This window comes from Condylura cristata, unplaced genomic scaffold (assembly GCF_000260355.1).
Source record: "Condylura cristata isolate star-nosed mole 26May11 unplaced genomic scaffold, ConCri1.0 scaffold00025, whole genome shotgun sequence".
In the NCBI taxonomy this organism is placed as follows: Eukaryota; Metazoa; Chordata; class Mammalia; order Eulipotyphla; family Talpidae; genus Condylura; species Condylura cristata.
Window position 1 is genome coordinate 27,218,708 of NW_004567126.1, and position 18,920 is coordinate 27,237,627.

The 18,920-nt window shown below is 49.3% G+C and overlaps 1 protein-coding gene across 1 annotated transcript; it reads right to left on the reverse strand.

The window, feature by feature from the left end:
* Nucleotides 1-2,478: 2,478 nt before the first annotated feature.
* Nucleotides 2,479-7,636, reverse strand: CLPP (caseinolytic mitochondrial matrix peptidase proteolytic subunit). Its single transcript, XM_004689303.2, has 6 exons — nucleotides 7,457-7,636; nucleotides 7,302-7,373; nucleotides 6,672-6,768; nucleotides 5,680-5,867; nucleotides 4,739-4,844; nucleotides 2,479-2,841 (listed from the first exon to the last, which is right to left on the reverse strand). The coding sequence occupies exons 1-6, from the start codon at nucleotides 7,631-7,633 to the stop codon at nucleotides 2,666-2,668; spliced, it is 816 nt and encodes a 271-aa protein (XP_004689360.1). The 5' UTR covers nucleotides 7,634-7,636; the 3' UTR covers nucleotides 2,479-2,665.
* Nucleotides 7,637-18,920: the final 11,284 nt, after the last annotated feature.

Sequence of the window (18,920 nt, forward strand, 5' to 3'; positions counted from 1 at the left end):
TTGGCTTTCGCGAGAGAACGGCCTCTGCTCGCGGCGCCGACTGGCCGGGGCGCGGCTGGCCCTCGCGAGCTGGTTGGCTCTCCCTCGGCCCCACCTCGTCTCCCGCGCTACGGGGCGCCGAACCCGTGTGGCTTCGGCTTCTCTGTGCCGCCAGCCCGCTCTCCCGGCGGGGTCGGGGCGCCCGGACGCCTGCATTTGGCCTGGGGTCCGGGGTCCGGGGTCCCTTACCGATCTAAGCCAAAGCCGAGGTTAAAAATGAGCCTTAACGTAAGGTGGAGGGGAGCGTGCAGAGGGCTGTAGGAAGGGAGGAAGCTCAAGAAGTGTGAGGGGTGGGCGACGTCGTGCAGCACCCCTGGGCCCCGCTTCTGGCTCAGTCCCGCCGGCATAGAAACAGACGGACGCCCACCTTACAAAGGAAACAAATGACAAAGCCTCTAATGGTTGGACTGGCATGCCACCATTTGGCAGCCCTCATCGGAAGATGAGTGCGCGGGGGAAAAAGGATTCTCAGCGTCGCGGTGGGGAAGGGACGACGGGATCTGTGCGTCCAGCTGGAAGCACACGCCCACGCCTGAGGTCGCCGGCCAGAAGTGGAGCCCAGGACTGATGTTACAACCCTTCAGGGTCCCGTCGTCAGGGGCGTTTTGACAAAACAGCGTGGGAATTTCACGGAAACAGAAGAGGGAGGGTAAGTGTGGAGTTACAACAGACACATCTATTTGCATCCCATAGTGCTCCTTCGTTGGTTCCTGGTCTGAGTGTTTGACCTCAACCGAAAGTAGTCAACTATTTCACCAACAAAGGGGACTTATTCGGAAACAACAGACAGGCAGTTGGAGAAGTGTGCAGCCTCATGGCATTGGACAGGTGCACTGCACCGGAACCGAAGCCACCGCCTTGGGAGGGCTCCCCTCTGCCTGGGAGGGCTCCCCTCTGCCTGGGAGGGCTCCCCTCTGCCCTGGACTCCGTGGCCGCTGGGCAGCAACCTCACTTCCCTCTGGAGACACACGTGGTGGTAGGTTGCTACTTACAAGTGTGGGCACTCTCCCCTAGCTTCCCAACTTCCTTTAAATAGTTTCTCTGTCTGGATTTTCACAAAGCACACTTAAGGTTTTGGGGCATTGGTTGAACACAATAAGATTATTTTAGATTTGAAAGTGGCACAGTGGTTGTCCTTTTTAAATATTCCTTGGTCCTTTTAGAAATACAGGTTGAAATGTTTATATCATGAATGCTGTGATCTTCAAAGTAATCTGGGACTTTGGGGCAAAGGGAGGAGCAAGTCCCCATTAGCCATCAGTTGGGGCTTGCTGAAATGGTGTTAAGGACACATAAGATTTTATGAAAAATTCAAACAAAATGCCCTCCATTGAAAACATGAAACGAAAAACTGACCCTGATTCTCCCTCCAGTGACAACCTCATGTTCTGCTTTTATGGCGAAATCCCCAGAAAGGCTTGCCTCGCTCCATTTCCCTGCCTTCTCTCTGGGTCCACGCCAGCCTGGCTCTGGTGCCTGAGGTACTGGGAGTGCTCATTTCAGGACTGCTAGTGATTCCACTACACCGAAACCAAGTCACTCCTCAGTCTGATCGCTGCTTCATGGACTTGCTAACATCGCCTAATCTTTTCTGCTAACCCTGACACCAGACTCAGCCCATCCTCTGGGCTGTCTGAGGTACATCAAAGGGAATGTGTCCCAAACCACCCTCTGACCCTCAGGCCTGGTCCTCTCCAAGCTCGGTTAATGACTCTCCATATTGGGCCAGTGTTTTTTGGAGATGACTTTCTCAGATCTCACCTTCCACCTATCATCCTTGCCTTTACATCTTGCTAGTCTGACCTAGCAGGGGCCTCCAGCCTTTATCTAGATTATTCCCACAGCATCCTCACTGGTCTCCAGGTTTCTGGGCTTGCTGTACTCCACCCACCCCCACGTGGGAGCCAGAATTATCCTTTCTTTCCTCTTTCAAACCCTTCCACAGTGTACTTCCTTTCTTACTGCTAGGCCTGTAAGATCTGCACCCTGCACGTATCTTCTTTCCACCTCATCTTCTGCACTCTATTCCAGCCACCGTCTCCTGGTGGCTCCTCCCATGTGTCAGGCACAGTTCTGCCACAGGGCCTTTGCATCGGCTTCGCCCGCTGCCTGGAGTGCTCTGACCCAAGATACCAGCATGGACTCACCTCTTGCCTCCACAGGTCTTTGCCCAGGTGTTACCTCGTCAGCAAGGCTTTTGTTGGGAACCACATCTAAAACTCTCACACACATATTGTGATTTTAACTGTTTACCCTGGCAAGAGTAAGTTCCTTGGGGACTGGGCTTTCCATGTTTTCTTCACAGTTACAACCTCTAGAACATGCAGAGTGGGCTGAAGTCAGGAAGCAGGGGGTCAGGCTGAAAGCAGAAGAGGGCTTGTGAAGGCATTCCCGGTAATGCAGTGGCAGAGCAGTGAGGGAAGGCGCCATAGACGGGAAGCAAAGACTACGAAGATTTAATTTAAAATCACAGTGTCTTAACCAGGATACCCATCCTTAGGGGCACCCCCAAATCCAGAGTTCCTTAAGGACACCCCAGGCTCAACAGGGAGGGGTGGGCAGGCTGCTGCCTTAGCATCTGTCAGTGGCTGACCCTCAGCTTTCCTGCAGGGGCGAGGTCCAGCTCTCAGGTGCTTGCTGGGGCAGGTTCTGCTGTCGCGGCCACCGCTGCCACAGGCTCTTTCTGCACCAGCTCAGGCTCGTCCTCACCGTCCTGGGGGGGGTGAACCAGAACCTTGTCCAGGATGCCGAACTCCTGGGCCTCCATGGGACTCATGTAGCGGTCCCGCTCCATGGCGGACTCTGCAGGGGAAAGAGGAGGCAGGATTGTGCCGTTAGGAGCAAAGCCCGGCGCCGGCGTGGGCCCCATTCTCCACTTCTTAACTGTGCGACCTTGGCCTTTATTTCTACACACCTCAGTTTCTCTGCCAGTAAATGATAGACATACCTCAAAGATACTGTGGGGTTAGTTCCCCTTCACCACAGTAAGACAAATGTTGCATTCAAGCAAGTCAAGCAATTTTGATGGGTTCACGGTGCATCTAAAAATGATATTTTATACTAGACGAGGGCCCGACATGTGTGATAGCATATGCCTTAACTAAAATAACATATATGCCTTAACTAAAAAACACTTTATTGCTAACAAAATGCTAATCATCACCTGAGCCTTCTGCGAATCTGAGTCCTTTTGCTGGTAGGTTTTGTAAAAAATGCATTATCTGCAATAAAATGAGGTATGCCTACAGGTATACCTGTTTCAGTCTTTCTTTTTAAAACTGATTGATGTGTAATATGTATCGACAAAGGACACAGCTCTTAAACGGACAGCGTGCTGATTGAACAGATTTCAGATTGAACAGCCCACACGACCCACAACCAGGCCAAACAAGGACACACGGCCAGGCTACCCCGTCCAAGTCTCAAGATGGCCATGTCCGGCCACTAGCCAACCCCACTTACGACTAACCACTATCCTCAGAGCCCCGATGGCACAGGCCAGTGATGCCAGGTTTTGTTCTTTAACTGCAGCCTCAGTAAACTGAAGCGTGTGCTCTTCTTTCCTCCCAGAGTCACGTTTTGGAGATTCCTCCGGATTGCCACGTGTCACGGCCCATTCTCTTTGTGGTACAGAGCAGCCCACGCCACTTAAGACACTTCCGGTCAACAGCAGACCAGAGATGACAGGCCTCCCAGCAGGCTGTCCCACCGGGGTTGATGTTGCTGTGCCCACTGATGCTTGCAGAGTGACAGTCACCTAGTCAGCTTTCTTGGGATGTGTCCCTGGGTGATCAACACGTGACTCACTGACTCTACCATGTGAGTGAGTTACCAGCAGCACGCTCGTCCAGTGCAGATGGGCACCTGGGCATTTTCCCATGTGGGGCTTGTCCAAACAGAACCACATTAGCATTTCAGTCTGAGTCTATGGCGGGTGTAAGCACACAATTCTCTCAGTTATTCATTGTGTGGGGGAACTGTGGCCTCATTCCGTGGGTTCAGCCACAGCGGAGGTTCAGCTTCCCAAAATGGTTGCGCCATGCTCACCCCACTGCAGTGGCGAGTGTCCAGCTGTGCTACATCACAGGTTGGCGGTGCTGGTGTTTTACATTTTAGTTGGTCCGGTGGACTGACGCAGAATCTCACCGATGCTTTAATTTGCCTCTTCTTGATAACTACTGAAGTCATTATTAAACATAATCACTAACAAGATGAGCATCTTTCCTGTTTCTTCATCCCTTGAAAAACCTTTGGTGAAGACCCTGTTCAAGCCTTTTGACATTTCATTTAAGATTTTGTGAGAATTCGTATGCTGATCTTTTTAAAGTGCTTAGAACAGAGGCTCTGTGATTACAAGTGATTCTGATCTCCAGGGGGCACTGGGAAGTGTTTGGAGACATTTCTGGTTGTTACAACTGGAGGGTGCTACTGGCATCTGGGGGTGGCAGCCAGGGGATGCTGCTGTACACCCCACAGTGTATAGTGATGTGTTGTTTGATGATGGGGTGCATTCCGAGAAAAGCATTGTGGGCGACTGTGTGTATGAACATCAGAGAGTAATCACACAAGCTTAGGTGCTCCAGTCTATAACATGGGGTCTGGCTTTGCACAAAGCTTACGTGTACTGGTTAAAATGAAACATATGTGTACTGGTTAAAATAAAGGGGGGGGAGGGTGGCGCTGGGGCAGGTGCACTCACCGATCACCTGCAGGCTCTGTTTGGTGTGCTTGGCGTAGATGCCATAGAGCTGCTTCTTGAGCTTCATGATCTCCTCTGCCTGAATGGCGATGTCTGTGGCTTGCCCCTGGGTTCCAAAGCAAGGGCAGGGTGAGAGTGAAGGAGAAGGAGTCAGTGTTGGCTTCTCTCAGGGAGGCTAGAGAGGAGACCCTCTTCAGACTTCTGGTTTTCAGGGGATGGGACAGGGCTTTGCAAGCCCCGCCACATTCTGTTTCATCCTCACCACCAGGAGGGCTTCCTGTATTAACTATACAGTCATATGTAACTTAATGACAAAGATGTGGGGGATGTGTTATTAGGTGATGTCATATGTGAATGTCACCGTTTAATTACATAGACTTACTAGATGCAATGGTCCGTTTGGACCACTGGTGTATGTGGGTCATCAAACTGTATTTCAGTTGCCCAAAACATCATTAAGCAATGTATGACTATTTTGTTATTTGCTATAGCTGGAGTTTCACTGACTGAAGGATGGGCCCACCTAGGGCTAGCTAATTCTTAAGAGCTAGCAAACAGTTGGCCCCAGCCTGTACACCTTTTAAATGCAAACTAATCAATCCAGAGCATAGACCCTCACCCTCTCCTTCATGGACTCACTCTCAGAGACACTGTCACCCTGCAGGAATCACTCCAGGGCCAGACACCGGCGAACCATACCCCAGAAGCTGCTGAAATTCCTCAGACTACCAGTCCCACGCCTTCTTCTCTGGCCTTGCTCATTCTTTCCTGCAGAAACTTCAGCAAAAGCTCTTGCTCATATTCTCCTTCCACCCCCTCTGCTCTCTGACTGTGGTGCTTCCTCATATGGCCCTCCACAGCATGGCAAGCTACTTCTTCCTGGGAACTGTAACAAACTCTCTTTGCAATGGTTTCCTGAGCTCACAGGGCCAAGCACTTACCCGGGCACCCCCTGAAGGCTGGTGGATCATGATGCGTGAGTTGGGGAGTGAGTGGCGCATGCCTGGAGTGCCAGCAGCGAGAAGCAGAGAGCCCATGCTGGCAGCCTGGCCCACGCACCACGTGCAGATGGGGTTCAGGATGTACTGCATTGTGTCATAGATGGCCAGCCCTGAGGTCACCACGCCGCCTGTGGGGTTGGGGCACAAGTGAGGGGAGTGCTGATTTTCCCCCCACTCTTCCCCTAGTGCAGTCTGTCTCTGGGGAACACTGGTGTAGAAGCAGCTCTTTATAGCAGACGTAACAAATGCAAACACCTCCAGGGGCTAGGAAGGTGACAGAAACAGGTACACAGGCCAGAAGAGAGCAAAAAGGAAGCTCTTGATTATGGGTGACCTGATTGCTGTCACAGTTCACATGGATCCAAGGGAACGAGATCTGCCAAATTTTTAAGAGAAAAAAGAAATCAAGAGTATGAAGGGTAAGAGTGAAGGCTCCGGAGTCAGCGTGCCTGGGGACAATCCAGCTAGACAATTTACCATCAGTGTGACTTTTGGCAATGTACCAGCCTCTTGGTACCATTGTGACTCCCTACAGAGAGGAGGTAACCAACCATGGGAGACTGCTGTTGAGGGTGAAGTGAGTTAAATATGAATGACTAAAATACAAATGAGTAGAGTACTCAGAAAAGTGCCTGGCACAGTAAGCACTCAGTCATGACTCACTTTGTTGTTTTGATCTACCAATTAAAAACGCTGACATCCAGGTCAGGTTGGAAAATGTTATGTGTGGGATCAGAGCAGGGGGCGCTCAGCTGCCTTTTTGTGAACATAGATTAAAAGGAAGGAACAAGCAGCTTCTGGAAGTTTCAAGACACTTAAGGACCTGAAGGAAGCTCTACACAATTTTCTTTTCCCAGAGAGAATGTCGCTGTCTAACCAGGGGTCTTGGTCCTGAGTCACCCAGCGTGACCTAAGGAATGCCCCTGGCTCACCAGGGCTGTTGATGTACATATGGATGGGCTTCTTGTTGCTCTCCGACTGCAGGAACAGCAGCTGTGCTATAACCAGGCTGGCAACGCTGTCATCGATCTGCAAGTGGGGGTGTCCCCAGATTGGGAGTTGAGGTGGTTACAGGAGATGAGTCAGGGAATCAGAATAGGGTTATAGCCCAAGTGTGAATTCTGAACCAGGAAAGGATGAGGTGTAGGGGGTGTTGGAAACCTAGGGGGGTTGGGGCACAGGAAGCTGTGGGTCAGAGGGCTTAGAACACAGGAAGGGGAAGGGTCAGGAGAGGCGGAGGAGAGGAACGGGAGCCCAGGAACGAGTGCGGGATCATAGGTGAGAGAGTGAGTCAGAGATCGGGGAGGGAGAAGCAAAGAGTTTGAGGAAGGGGCCAGGAGGGAGCTTAGGGGTGGGTAGGTGGGATGGGTAGAGGGCTAGGGGCTAGGAGGGGGTTCAGAGGGCTTATGTGGCCAGGAAGGTGGGTATAAGGTTTGTATTAAGAGTGGAGCCTGGAGAAGAAAGCCCAGGGGGAGATCGCGAGGAAGTCAAAGGGGTTCGAGGAGGAGGGGCACGTGGGGTTTGGGCAGGCGCAGAAGAGGATCCGGGCGCCCGGTGCTCACCGGACCCATGACGCACACGATGCGCTCCCGCAGCAGCCGCGAGTAGATGTCATAGGCGCGCTCACCACGACCCTGGCGGTGAAAGACAGGGGCGTCAAGGAAGGTCGCGGCCCCAGCCCCGCGCCCACAGGCCGGTCCCCGTCCAGCCACTGTACCGTCTGCTCCACCACGATGGGAATGAGCGGGAGAGTCCGGGCCGTCGTCGCGTGCAGGCTCCGCTGCAGGGACAGGCCGGTCCGCTGCGGGAGAGGGCGGGCGGCATGGAGAAGCCCCAGCGTGGGGCATCTGCCTGCGGCCACCCGAGCCCTCCCCGCTAATATTCCTGGCCACATCCCGCCGCACTTCTGTCCTCGCTTCCGTCGGACGGTGGAACTACAACTCCCGTCGTGCTTTGCATCCACGGCGCTCGGTCACTCGTCCGCCCACTTCCGGGAAGCTGGGCGGGCACGTTGGGGGGCGGGGCGGAGCGGGGCGGGACCAGGACAGGAAGTGGCGCCTGGGAAGCCGGTGAGTTTTCACTGTAGTTGGTGTCCGTTTCCTGAGAAATTTGTCATAATTTCCTACTTTTCAGTACCTGTTAAAAAAAGTCTATGCCAGTGGGCCGTGACTTAAGCTAGCTGCTGGCCCGAGGGACCAGCCTCTGTCGACCTGTGGTCTCGTGTGGGGCGGAGGCGGGACTCCAGGCTGTGGCGGACTGAGCGTGCTTGGCGGGGATTTCTGCGTCTGGAAAGTTCCTTCAGAGGAGCAGATGTCGGCGCTGGGCTGTCAAGGATGCCCAGGAGTTTGTTAGGTGGTGAAAGACATTCCTGACAGAAAGAGGAGACCAAGTGGAATTGTTCCCGGTAACGGCGTCTCCTCAAAAGTACTCCCACGTTTCACCAGAATTTGAGCGGTGTCTGGCTCGGGTTCGCTCTCCTTCACCGCCCTTTGACCGTGAGTTGACGAGGTGAGGAGGAAGGTTGAGAGCTGAAGGCTTTGCGGCAGCTGCCTCCCGTGCCAAACCTGGTTCTACGCTGACTTGCTGCGTGACTGAGGCGCATTGCTTACCCTCTCTGAGCCTGGAGTTCCTCATCTGGAGGACAGAGAAGAGCAGGCCAACTCCACAGGGAAAGAGTTAAGGACGCAAAGGCAGCATGCTGGCATTACCCGAATTCGAGTCTTGGCTCCACTACTTCCTAGTAGTGTGTCCCTGAAACGTAACCTCCCATCTGGAAAATGGGGATCATGGCAAAACCTAAGCCGAGGGTTGTCGTGCATAAGGCCCGGGAGCGGTACCTGGACTGTACTAGGTGCTCAGTTTGTATTAGCTACTGATATGATTAGTTATCGATCAGAAGCACTGCAGCCCAAGAGTCCTCTCCTATGAGGAGCCACTGGGAGTGGCTTTTATGTAGGCAGGGAGTTCACCAAGCAAGCAGTCTCGTGTGCTGGTTTCTAAACTTGCTCCCTGGTGCCCTAGATAAGGGTCATTTTTGTGCCCAGAGGGGAGCCCTGTTTGATGGGGAGATAAAGCAGAATACGGTTACCACCTTCCAGAATCAGGGGCAATATAGAGGATATGAAGTGGAAGTTTGGAGCACCTGGCAGAAGGCCCAGTTGAGGCTTTACTGGGGGGTTGGGCCCAGGAGTGTTGTTTCTCTGGAAGGAACTGCGAAGGTAGGTGGGCAGCTCGGGCTGTCCCAGTTTCTGCTGTGAGTCAGGTGGGTGGCCCTGCCAGGCCGGTTCCCCTAGGACCTGCGCTCCTCCCCTGCCCTGGGGAGAAGGGCTGGGTCATTCATTAGTTGCCACTGTCCCTGCACTTCTCCCCTGGACACTTCCCACACCCCCTGTCTTCGCTGCATACCTTTGTTTCACCTGCTGTGCCCATCCACACTTAAACCCCATTTCACCTCCTTTGGCCTCTGCCACCCTCCATCACGCCCTCATCGGTTCTCCAGCTTCACCCTTGTCCCCTGCCCCACTGTTGCTTCACTCCGCAGCCTAATGATCTTTGTAAAAGTTAATGGAAGCGAGTTCCTCCCTTGCCTAAAGCCCTCCCCTGTCTGCCTTTCAGCCCTGCTGACCTGCTACCCTGCCGTCCCTGCTTGGCTCCAGCAGTCACACTGGTCAGCTTTCTGTTCCGCAACTACATCCCGCTCCACCCAGCCACGTAGTCGTCTTCCTAACTCTGTTTCTTTCCCTGAAAGCCTCCACTCAAACGGAGACTTTGGAGGTCTCCTCACGCCATTGCTGACATCCCAGGCACGGACACGCTAGTTGCCGTGTTGGACGGGTTACACAAAGCAGCCCCAGCAGTTCTCTTGTTTTCTTCTGAATTGTCTGTGTAAGTGAGGTTCATGAGGCTGGGCCTCGGTGGCCTCGTTCAGCTGTGTGTCTTACTGAGAACAGTGTTTATCAGGGTACTCACAAGGAGAAATACATCTTATATAGTGTCTGAGTGCAAAAGAACACAAAAGTTTTATGAAATACTGCTTATCCTTATGGCAGCTGTGTCTTCTGATAGTCCATTCTACTTTATTCTCTTATAGATCATTTAATTTGAGTTTTTTCAGCCTTGGCACACAGTTGACATTCTGGGTTGGATAATTCCTTGTTTCTGGGGGAGGCCGTCCTGCATGTTGTAGAGCAGTGAACAACATCCCAGGCCTCCACCCCTAGATGTCCATAGCAACCCCCCAGCATAGCAACCCAAAATGTCCCAGACATGCCAAGTGTCACCCTGTTGAAAATCACTGACTTAAAGTGGGGAGTGGCCTGAAAAGGAAAAAAAGGGGCCCTCCCAGGTGGCGCAGCAGGTTAAAGCACAGCACTGTGAAGCTAAAGCCACTTCCGCATGAGTTCGATCCCCACCTGCCTCGGAGGTGACCACAGGGCATGGCAGACCTCTCCTGGCCCGCCCGCTGCTCCCCTCAGCAGTGGACTTCATCGATCTGCTTGTTCTGCTCCCCACTCTGTGGTGAAGCCTCTCACCGCCCCTGAGCCTTTGGCCTGTACCCCAGTTCTGTATGCACAAATAAATCTTTAAAAAAAAGGAACTGTTTAATAGTATGTGGCCCCTGGCAATCAAGTTTTGAAAGTGTATTTTATCTCTCCAAACTATGTTCACTTGGTAGTTCTCAATGAATGAATATCTTGGATTTCAGCTGCAAATCAGCTCATCCTGCCAGTGGTGTGCTTTCACTCGATGGTCAGAGGGAAGTACTGAGCACTGTTCCCTAAGATGAGCACAAGAGAAACCTATTGAATTGGTAGAAATTAAAATTTTTAAAAAAGCAGAAATGCTGAGGGCTGAAAAGTCTGAGTCCGTGGCTACTCCCATAAATGGCACCACATGCACATTATGACAACTCTTCTGGCAACTAAAGCAACACCAAGTTCCAGGTTTGCATGGTCCCTTTCTGTTCATTCTTAGCAAATGATCAAAGGTGACTGTCAAGCTCACAGGCTGTTTATGAATTGTTAATATGGGCCCTTCCTGGTGGCGCAGGGGGTTAAAGCACAGCACCACGAAGCTAAAGCCTCTTCAGCATGAGTTCGATCCCCGCCCTGGGAGGTGACCACATGGCGCGGCAGACCTCTCCTGTGACCTGCCCACTGCTCCCCTCAGCAGTGTACTTTGTCATTTGGCCTGTCCTGCTCCCCACTCTGTCTCTGGTGAATCCTCTCTCTGCCCCTGCACCTCTGGCCTGTACCCCAGTTATATGTGCATAAATAAATAAATCTTTAAAAAAAAAAAGAATTGTTAATATACCAATTTTTTCTCAGCCAGCTATTGCTTTTTAACAAACCACCCCTGCACTTAGGGGTTTAAAACAACCATTTCTTATTCTTTATCATAGTTTGGAAATATCAGCTGAGCTCAGCTAAGTGGTTGCACTGCATATGGGGTTTACTGGGGGTGTTAGATCCACCAGGAACCTTCACTTACATCTCTGGAGTCTCCCCTCTGCTGCTTGCATCTCTCCATGTGGTTGATTGGGCTTCCTCACAGAATGGTGGACTTTACATCTCCCATGGCAACCATCTTCCAAGAGAAAGGAGGTAGAAGCTGCCTATTTTCTTTAAAATTTGTAATGAAGTCTCAAGGCAGCTCTACTGCCACATTCTGTCAGTCCAAGAAATTCACATGGACAAGCCCAGATTCAAGGGGGGGGGGGGAGGAAATCAATTCTAGGATGGAAGGAATTGATGATGGCAGTATTTGGAGCCATTCTATCAGTCACATTAGAAATAAATTTCCAATAAGGGTACTAAGTCAATCATTTAAAATTTAAACTTAAAAAAAAATCACCAAGTATTTGTCTAGTATATTATAACTGATATTTATTGACTGCCTACTCTGGTCCAGGGTTTATCAGTACAGAAATTAAATAAGGAAAGCTTAACTAAAACTGGAGTCGGAAGCTCACACGTTACCACCTCCATCATTTCTGTGCACTTCTCTTTGTTACGTGCCCTGCCGGGAAGTACCCCATATGCTTCCAAGTGGGAAGTGGTCTAATGCTCCAAGGGTGATTCAGCAACAGCTTCACCAGTGACAAGTGCCCCAACACAGCCAATGAGAAGTCATCACCACCCTGGACTCTTGCTCTCTTCTTCAATTGACTCTTGCAGAACAACCCCTCTCTGTCCCAGTTTATCCTATGTAAGTAAGCTCCCTTAGTTTTTCTTCAGATTTTCATTTGCCAGTGCTAGGCATGCATATCCCAAATTGTAGTTCTTAACGCTATTCTCAAGTGAACTTGTTTTGCTAGTAGATTAACTGACTGTTATTTATTTAAAGTCAGCGTTAGTTAGACGTGACTGAGAGAGCAGCACAAGGGATCAGTGTCTTTCTCTTTAGGTTGTAACCAGCAGGTTGGTATCCCAAGTTGGTAGGGTGGCTCTTACCAGGAAGTCTCCAGAGACCTTCTCCTTTTTGTATTCAGGATCTAAAATGGAGTTTCAACTGAAAGGATGGAGAAAGAGAAGCACAGGCAAAGGGTGCATGCTGGGCCTCCCTGGTGGTGCAGGGGGTCAAGTATCAGCAGCCACTGCAGCAAGAGTTCCATCCCTGGCCAGGGAGCTGACCACATGGCACAGCAGACCTCTTACATCGCCCATTGCTCCCCTCAGCAGTGTATTTCAGTTAGTCTGCCTGTTCTGCTTCCCTCTCTGTCTCTGGCGAATCCTCTCACCACCCCACACTTCTGGTCTATACCCCAACTCTTGGATGTAAAAATAAATCAATCTTTAAAAAAAAAAATAACCAAAGGGTGCATACTAACCAGTCTTGAATGAAGGCTGACCTCTACATACTTTCTCACATCCCATTGGCCAGACTTTGGTCACATGACTACACCTTGTTGCATGGGACTTTGGAGGATTCAATTTTTCTTTCTTTTTTTTAAAATATAATACTTTAGGCCCTCCCTGGTGGCGCAGTGGGTTAAAGCACTGCACTGAGAAGCTAAAGCCACTTCCGCATGAGTTCGATTCCCGCCTGCCCGGGAGGTGACCACATGGCGTGGCAGACCTCTCCTGACCCGCCCGCTGCTCCCCTCAGCAGTGTACTTCGTCGATCTGCCTGTTCTGCTCCCCACTCTGTCTCTGGTGAAGCCTCTCACCGCCCCGAGTCTCTGGCCTGTACCCCAGCTCTGTATGCATAAATAAATAAATCTTTAAAAAAAAAATATAATACTTTATTTTTACATCATTTTGTACTTTTTTTTTTCATCTCAATTGTAATCCCCGTGGGTTTTCCATCACCATGTCACCCCTCTGCCATCACCATAGTCCTGTGCACTTCCCCCCCCCCCAACACCGTTTGATCCCATTCCCCACTCCGGATTCTATTTTTCAACTGATATTTACTGAGCTCTTGCTGAGTACAGCCCTGGGAGACAGCAGGAGCAGTGCAAAACAAGCAAATGGGAGAAATCTCAGCCTTCTTGGCCAGAGCAGGCTTTGTCCAGCCTTCATCACAATTCAGCTGGACAGTCCCCTCTGGCCACTCCTGTGTCCTTCCTTTCATAGCTGTCAGTCATGGTAAATATGCTCCCTAAATTCCATCTGAGTACCTGCTTAAGGAGAATTCAATGTTTCATTATACAGAAGCCGCACAATTTATCTAACTAGTCCTCTATTGGTGGATGCCTGTTGTACTTAAAGATATTTTTGCTATCAGAATTTTGCTATATTTTGTTATCAGATGTGTCTTTTAAGAGATTCCTCTGCCTTAGAGAACCCCTGGGTTCAGTCCTTGATCTTCTTTATCCATACCTTCTCAGTAATCTCATCTGGCCTCAGCTTTGAATACCTGTGTGCCAGATGCCTCCCAAGTTTATCTCTTCCCAGTTCTAGACCTTCCTTCCTACGTGTCTCCCTGGATTCTAATTAGGCACCTCAAAATGAATATGTTTGAAGTGAATTACTATCCCTGTGCATCCCGCCTTCACTCTTCTGCTTTCCCATAGTAAACAACTTGGAGTCATCTTTGATGTCTCTCTTTTCATAGCACCCTAAATTTAATTTGTTGCCTACACTTTCAGGAGTCTGGTGACATAATCTATAATGTTTGGGGACAACAGCATATACTCAGTAAAGTGTATAGCTGATGAATTTTTTTTCCCACTGATATACACCGGAATGGCTGGACCAGTGTTTATCTGTTCACTAGTTAGTGGGCATTTGAACTGTTTCCAATTTGGGCCTATTACAAACTAAGCCTCCCTGGCCTTTTGCCTGTGAGACTTTGTGAGCATGCGTCTTTGGCTCTCTGGTGCGTACTGAGTAGGGGATGGCTGGTCATGTGGGGCATATGTATTGAATTTTTAGAAAACTGGCAGGTTACTTTTCCAACTGGCAATGCCATTTTTCATGCCCATCCGCAATGGTTTGTGGGTTCCAGTCACTCTACATTATCAACACCACTTTGCATGGTTATTTTAAAATTTCAGTTCTTCCAAGATGTGTAGTGGCATTTCATTGTTTTAATGTGCATTTCTTCATTGACTAATGATTTCAAGCATCTTTTAAAATATTTATTTATGCATACAGAACTGGGGTAGAGGCCAGAGGTGGGGGGTGGTGAGAGGATTCACTAGAGACAGAGCAGGAAGCAGAACAGGCCGACTGACAAATGCACTGCTGAGGGGAGCAGTGGGCAGGTCAGGAGAGGTCTGCTGCGCCATGTGGGTATCGTCTTCCAGTTAATGACAAGACTTTTCACCTTTCAATGCTGCCCCTCAAATCTTGAAGTGCTTCACTTGTGCCCCTAAAAGGTCAAAATCCCCTATATTATCAACCTCTCAACTTCTTCTCAGAATAATCTTTTTACCTTTTGTCCCCAACAGAAACCTGGGTGTCAGCAAGAACTCTAATCTCTTAAATCATAGCTATTTTGTCTCCCAGCTTTTGTGCTACTTGGGGTGAGGTAGATGCCTTTGCTCTGTCATTGCTTCTTACTCCTCCCGAAAGTTTGTAGCCTTGACTCTCAGACCATGCTCTGTGCTGCTTGTCCCATTTACCAGCTTCCTGGTTATGTCCTTTCATTTCATCACTGTTTTTCCTCCTGGCGCATATTTCCTTTCTTGAAAACTCTGGCGTAGACTAGAATATCCACATAGACCAGGGTTACCCAACAGTGACACTGTTGATATTGGAGCCAGATTATTTTTGGTCGTGGGTCTAGTCTGCATATTGCAGGATGTTGAACAACATTCCCGACCACCCACTCAATGTCATTAGAAACCCCCACCTCCAGCAGCACCTAGTTGTGTCAACCAGAATGTCCCCAGACATAACTAAGTAAGTGCTCCCCGGGGGGATAGAACTATCCTTGGTTGAGAGCCACTGAGCTGGATGATCCCTCCAGGAAGTTAGCTTGCTGTTTAAACTCATAAATGAGTTGTTTAAACTCACTTCTCCCAATCTTGTCTTCAACTCTGTCTCATCTCCCAGCTCCGTGGTCTTATCTTAACATTGTCATTTCAGAAAACTGCATTCCTTTCCATAGCTTCAAAACCCTACGCACCAACATTTCTTTCTAGCTCATGCCCCTAGGTGTTTCTATGGAAACACTCATTCAACTCTAGAACTGAAACCCACAGTAGGCCTCCGCCTCGTCATTGGTACCTGGCATCGCCATACTTTCTGGCCTCCCTTGAGATTCTCGACCACTAATCTGCTGCCTCCTGCTCCTACTACACTGCCCTGATCCATTCACTCACCGCACTCTCATCAGGCAGTACCCACCTTCCCATTTCCTGCAAGTCTCCCTTGCTGCCTCTCAGCTCATGACCTTGCCTCTGACATCCTGTGAAAACAAAGCCACAGAAAAGAACTTGCAAGGTGTCCTACCTTGTCTTCCTTCCACATTTGGGCCACTGGCATTGCTTTCTTGTTACAGTGACTGAGCTGTCCCTGCTACTGGCCAAAGCCAACTTTCTACCTGTGCCCTGAATTCCATTCCATTCGCGTTTCCCTAGTCTCATACAATATGAGATGGTCCCTTTCTCCTTCACCGCTGATAAACATGTCATTTCCACCAACGCAAAACAAGGGAAACACCACATGATCTGACATTGTCCTCCAGGTACCTTGCATTTCTTTACTCCTTTACAGAAGGAAAAATTACCCAAAACTTGTAAGAGTTGGATCTCCTCTTGGTTTCCACAGTTCCCCTTTTTATTGTCTCTTGAACCCACTCTAATCAACCTTCCCCCACCCCCACCCCCAAATCCACTGAGACACTAACTGGCAAAATCCAGTGGTCAATTTCAGTGGTCACTCAAGGGAAATTAGAAAATACTTTGAGATAAGGAAAATAAAGACACAAAAAGGTACAAATTATGGGATGCGACTAAAGCAGTAATTAGAGGGAAACAGATATAAATGCCTATATTAAGAAAGAAGAAAGAGCTCAAAATCAAGGACCTAAAATTATAACAAATTCGATGATCACTTATCAATTCTTTGTTGTTAGTCTTACTAACCTTTGACACAGTTTTTTTTTTTTTGCAGTAACATTAAAAAAATGAAATTTGCCACTTCAACTGCTTTTTTAAGTGTACAGATCTATGGCAACCACCCCCACGGCAGCATCCCCGTGTCCTCAGACACACTACTCATCAACTCATACTCCAGAAATTTCTCATCCCCACAAACTGAATTTTTTCATCTTCCCAAACCGAAACCCTGAACACTAAGCCCCATCTCTCCTCCCCCAGCCCCACCATTCTGTTCTCTTATCTTTAAGCCCCTCATGCCACTGGGGACCTGTAATGAGGGGAGTCATACAGTCTAGCTCATTTCACTGAGCATAATGTCCGCAAGTCCCTCTCACATTGTGGCGTGTTTCAGAATTTCCTTCCATTCCCTTCTTTTAAGGCTAACTTATAATTCCATTGCCGGATGGACCACATTTCATTTGTCCTTTCATCCATCAGTGGACAGTGGGCTGTGTAATGCTGCTGTAAACATGGTGTGCACATCGGTTTAAGTTCATGCTTTCAGTCCTTTGGGGTGAAATTATTGTATCACATGATAATTCTATGTTTAGCTTTTTGAGAAATTACCTACTGCTTTCCCTCCTCCAACTTTTGTACCTCAATTTTTATTTTTTATTTTTTTTAAAGATTTATTTATTTATGCATACAGAACTGGGATACAGGTTAGAGATGCGGAGGGTGAGAGGATTCACTAGGGACAGAGCGGGGCCTGTACCTCAATTTTTTAAAAAAGGAAGATTAACAAGTGTTAATAAGGTGCTGGCCCTCCCTGGTGGCGCAGCGGGTTAAAGCGCTGCACTGAGAAGCTAAAGCCACTTCTGCATGAGTTCGATTCCTGCCTGCCCCGGAGGTGACCACATGGCGCGGCAGACCTCTCCTGGCCCGCCCGCTGTTCCCCTCAGCAGTGTACTTCATCGATCTGCCTGTTCTGCTCCCCACTTTGTCTCTGGTGAAGCCTCTCACTGCCCCTGCCCCTCTGGCCTGTACCCCAGTTCTGTATGCAGAAATAAATAAATCGTTAAAAAAAAATAAGGGTGCTAAATATAGGGATCACTAAACTGAGCCTTTCTCCTGAACATCACCGGAAGAACTGGACAATTGAAAAGGGAGTCCTCTTTGGGGAGACAGACGCCAACCCAAATCACTGCAGGAATCACGACAAACAGATTCTCTGCTTTTCCTGGAAACATTCTCAGCACCTGGAATTTTCAGTACCAGAACTGGAAAGTTACCAGCAAACAGTGATGAGTTGTTTGTCTGATAGAGCTCTTCATCTCTCCTGTTCAGTGTCCCAAACCTCACTATCTCAGTCTGCTAAGCCAGTTTGCAAATGGAATCTATGTTAGGTTCCTAAGGTTGCTGTAAAGTACCATAGGCTGGCGGGGGGCGCAGGGGGGGGGCGCTGAAACAACAGAAGTTGTCTCACAGTCTTACAGTCCTAGAAGCTGAAAGTTGAGAGCAAGGACTTGCAGGGTCCCTCTGGCTCTTTGGGGGACCTCCCTCCGCAGCTCCAGTGGTTTCCCAGCACTCTCTGGAGTTGCTTGGCTCATAGCATCACTCGGATTCTGTGTCTTTACTTGGTGTTCTCCTGTGTCTTCACACTGTCTTCCCTCTGTGTGCCTGTGTCCAAATTTCCCCAAAGGGCACCATTCACGTTGGATTGGAACCACCCTACTGACCTTATTAAAGCTGGACTACCTCTGTGAGGAGCCTGTTTCCAAATCAGATCACATTATGAAGTCCTGAGTTTTAGACTTGCAATATATTTTTGTTGAGGGTAAAATTTACCCAATTTAACCCATAATACTAAGGTCCCTCCTTTTCTTACCTCACCCCTCTTTGACCTAACCTTTGAGAACATCTGGGAAGGGACCATCATCTCGCCTTCCCTTTAAACCACTGTGACCAGCCTTCCTTGGTGGCACAGTGGGTTAAAGCGCAGCACTGTGAAGCTATCGCAGCCACCGCAGCACCAGTTCGATCCCCAGCCAGGGAGCTGACCCACAGGGCGCAGCAGACCTCTCCTGCCTCCCCACTGCTCCCTTCAGCAGTGTGTTTCAGTCGGTCTGCCTGTTTGGCTTCTCACTCTGTCTCTGGGGAATCCTCTCACCCCCCTGCATCTCTGGCCTGCACCCCAATTCTGTGTGTATAAATAAATAAATCTTTTATTAGAAAAAAAAAAACAGTGATCTTGACTGTGATGTTGAAGAGAATTGCTGTTGGATGCTAGGGCTTGATTTCCAAACCTAAACCCTAAAATCTTCAAATCTGGCAGATACCTGGCAGCTGGCACCATGTTTCCCAGCTGTCACCATCCCCTATAGGTGAATAATAGGGGAAGTGCAGCAAGTGGAGAGCCCCAGAAGAACTATTGGGGGTTGGTGGGTTTGGAAGATTTTACGGGCAAGAGATGGGGTAGGGTATTAAGGAGATATTCCCAAAAGGGGATTATTATATTGGGCAAATAAAAATACAGGATGCCTGTTTTCATTTGCAGTTCACTTACATAAGGAATATTTTTTAGTGTAACTCAGTTCTGTACAATTGTGTGTTAAGACACACTTAGGCTCAACACTATTCATTTGCTTATCTGATCTGAAATCCAAATTTACTGGGGCAGCCTGTATTT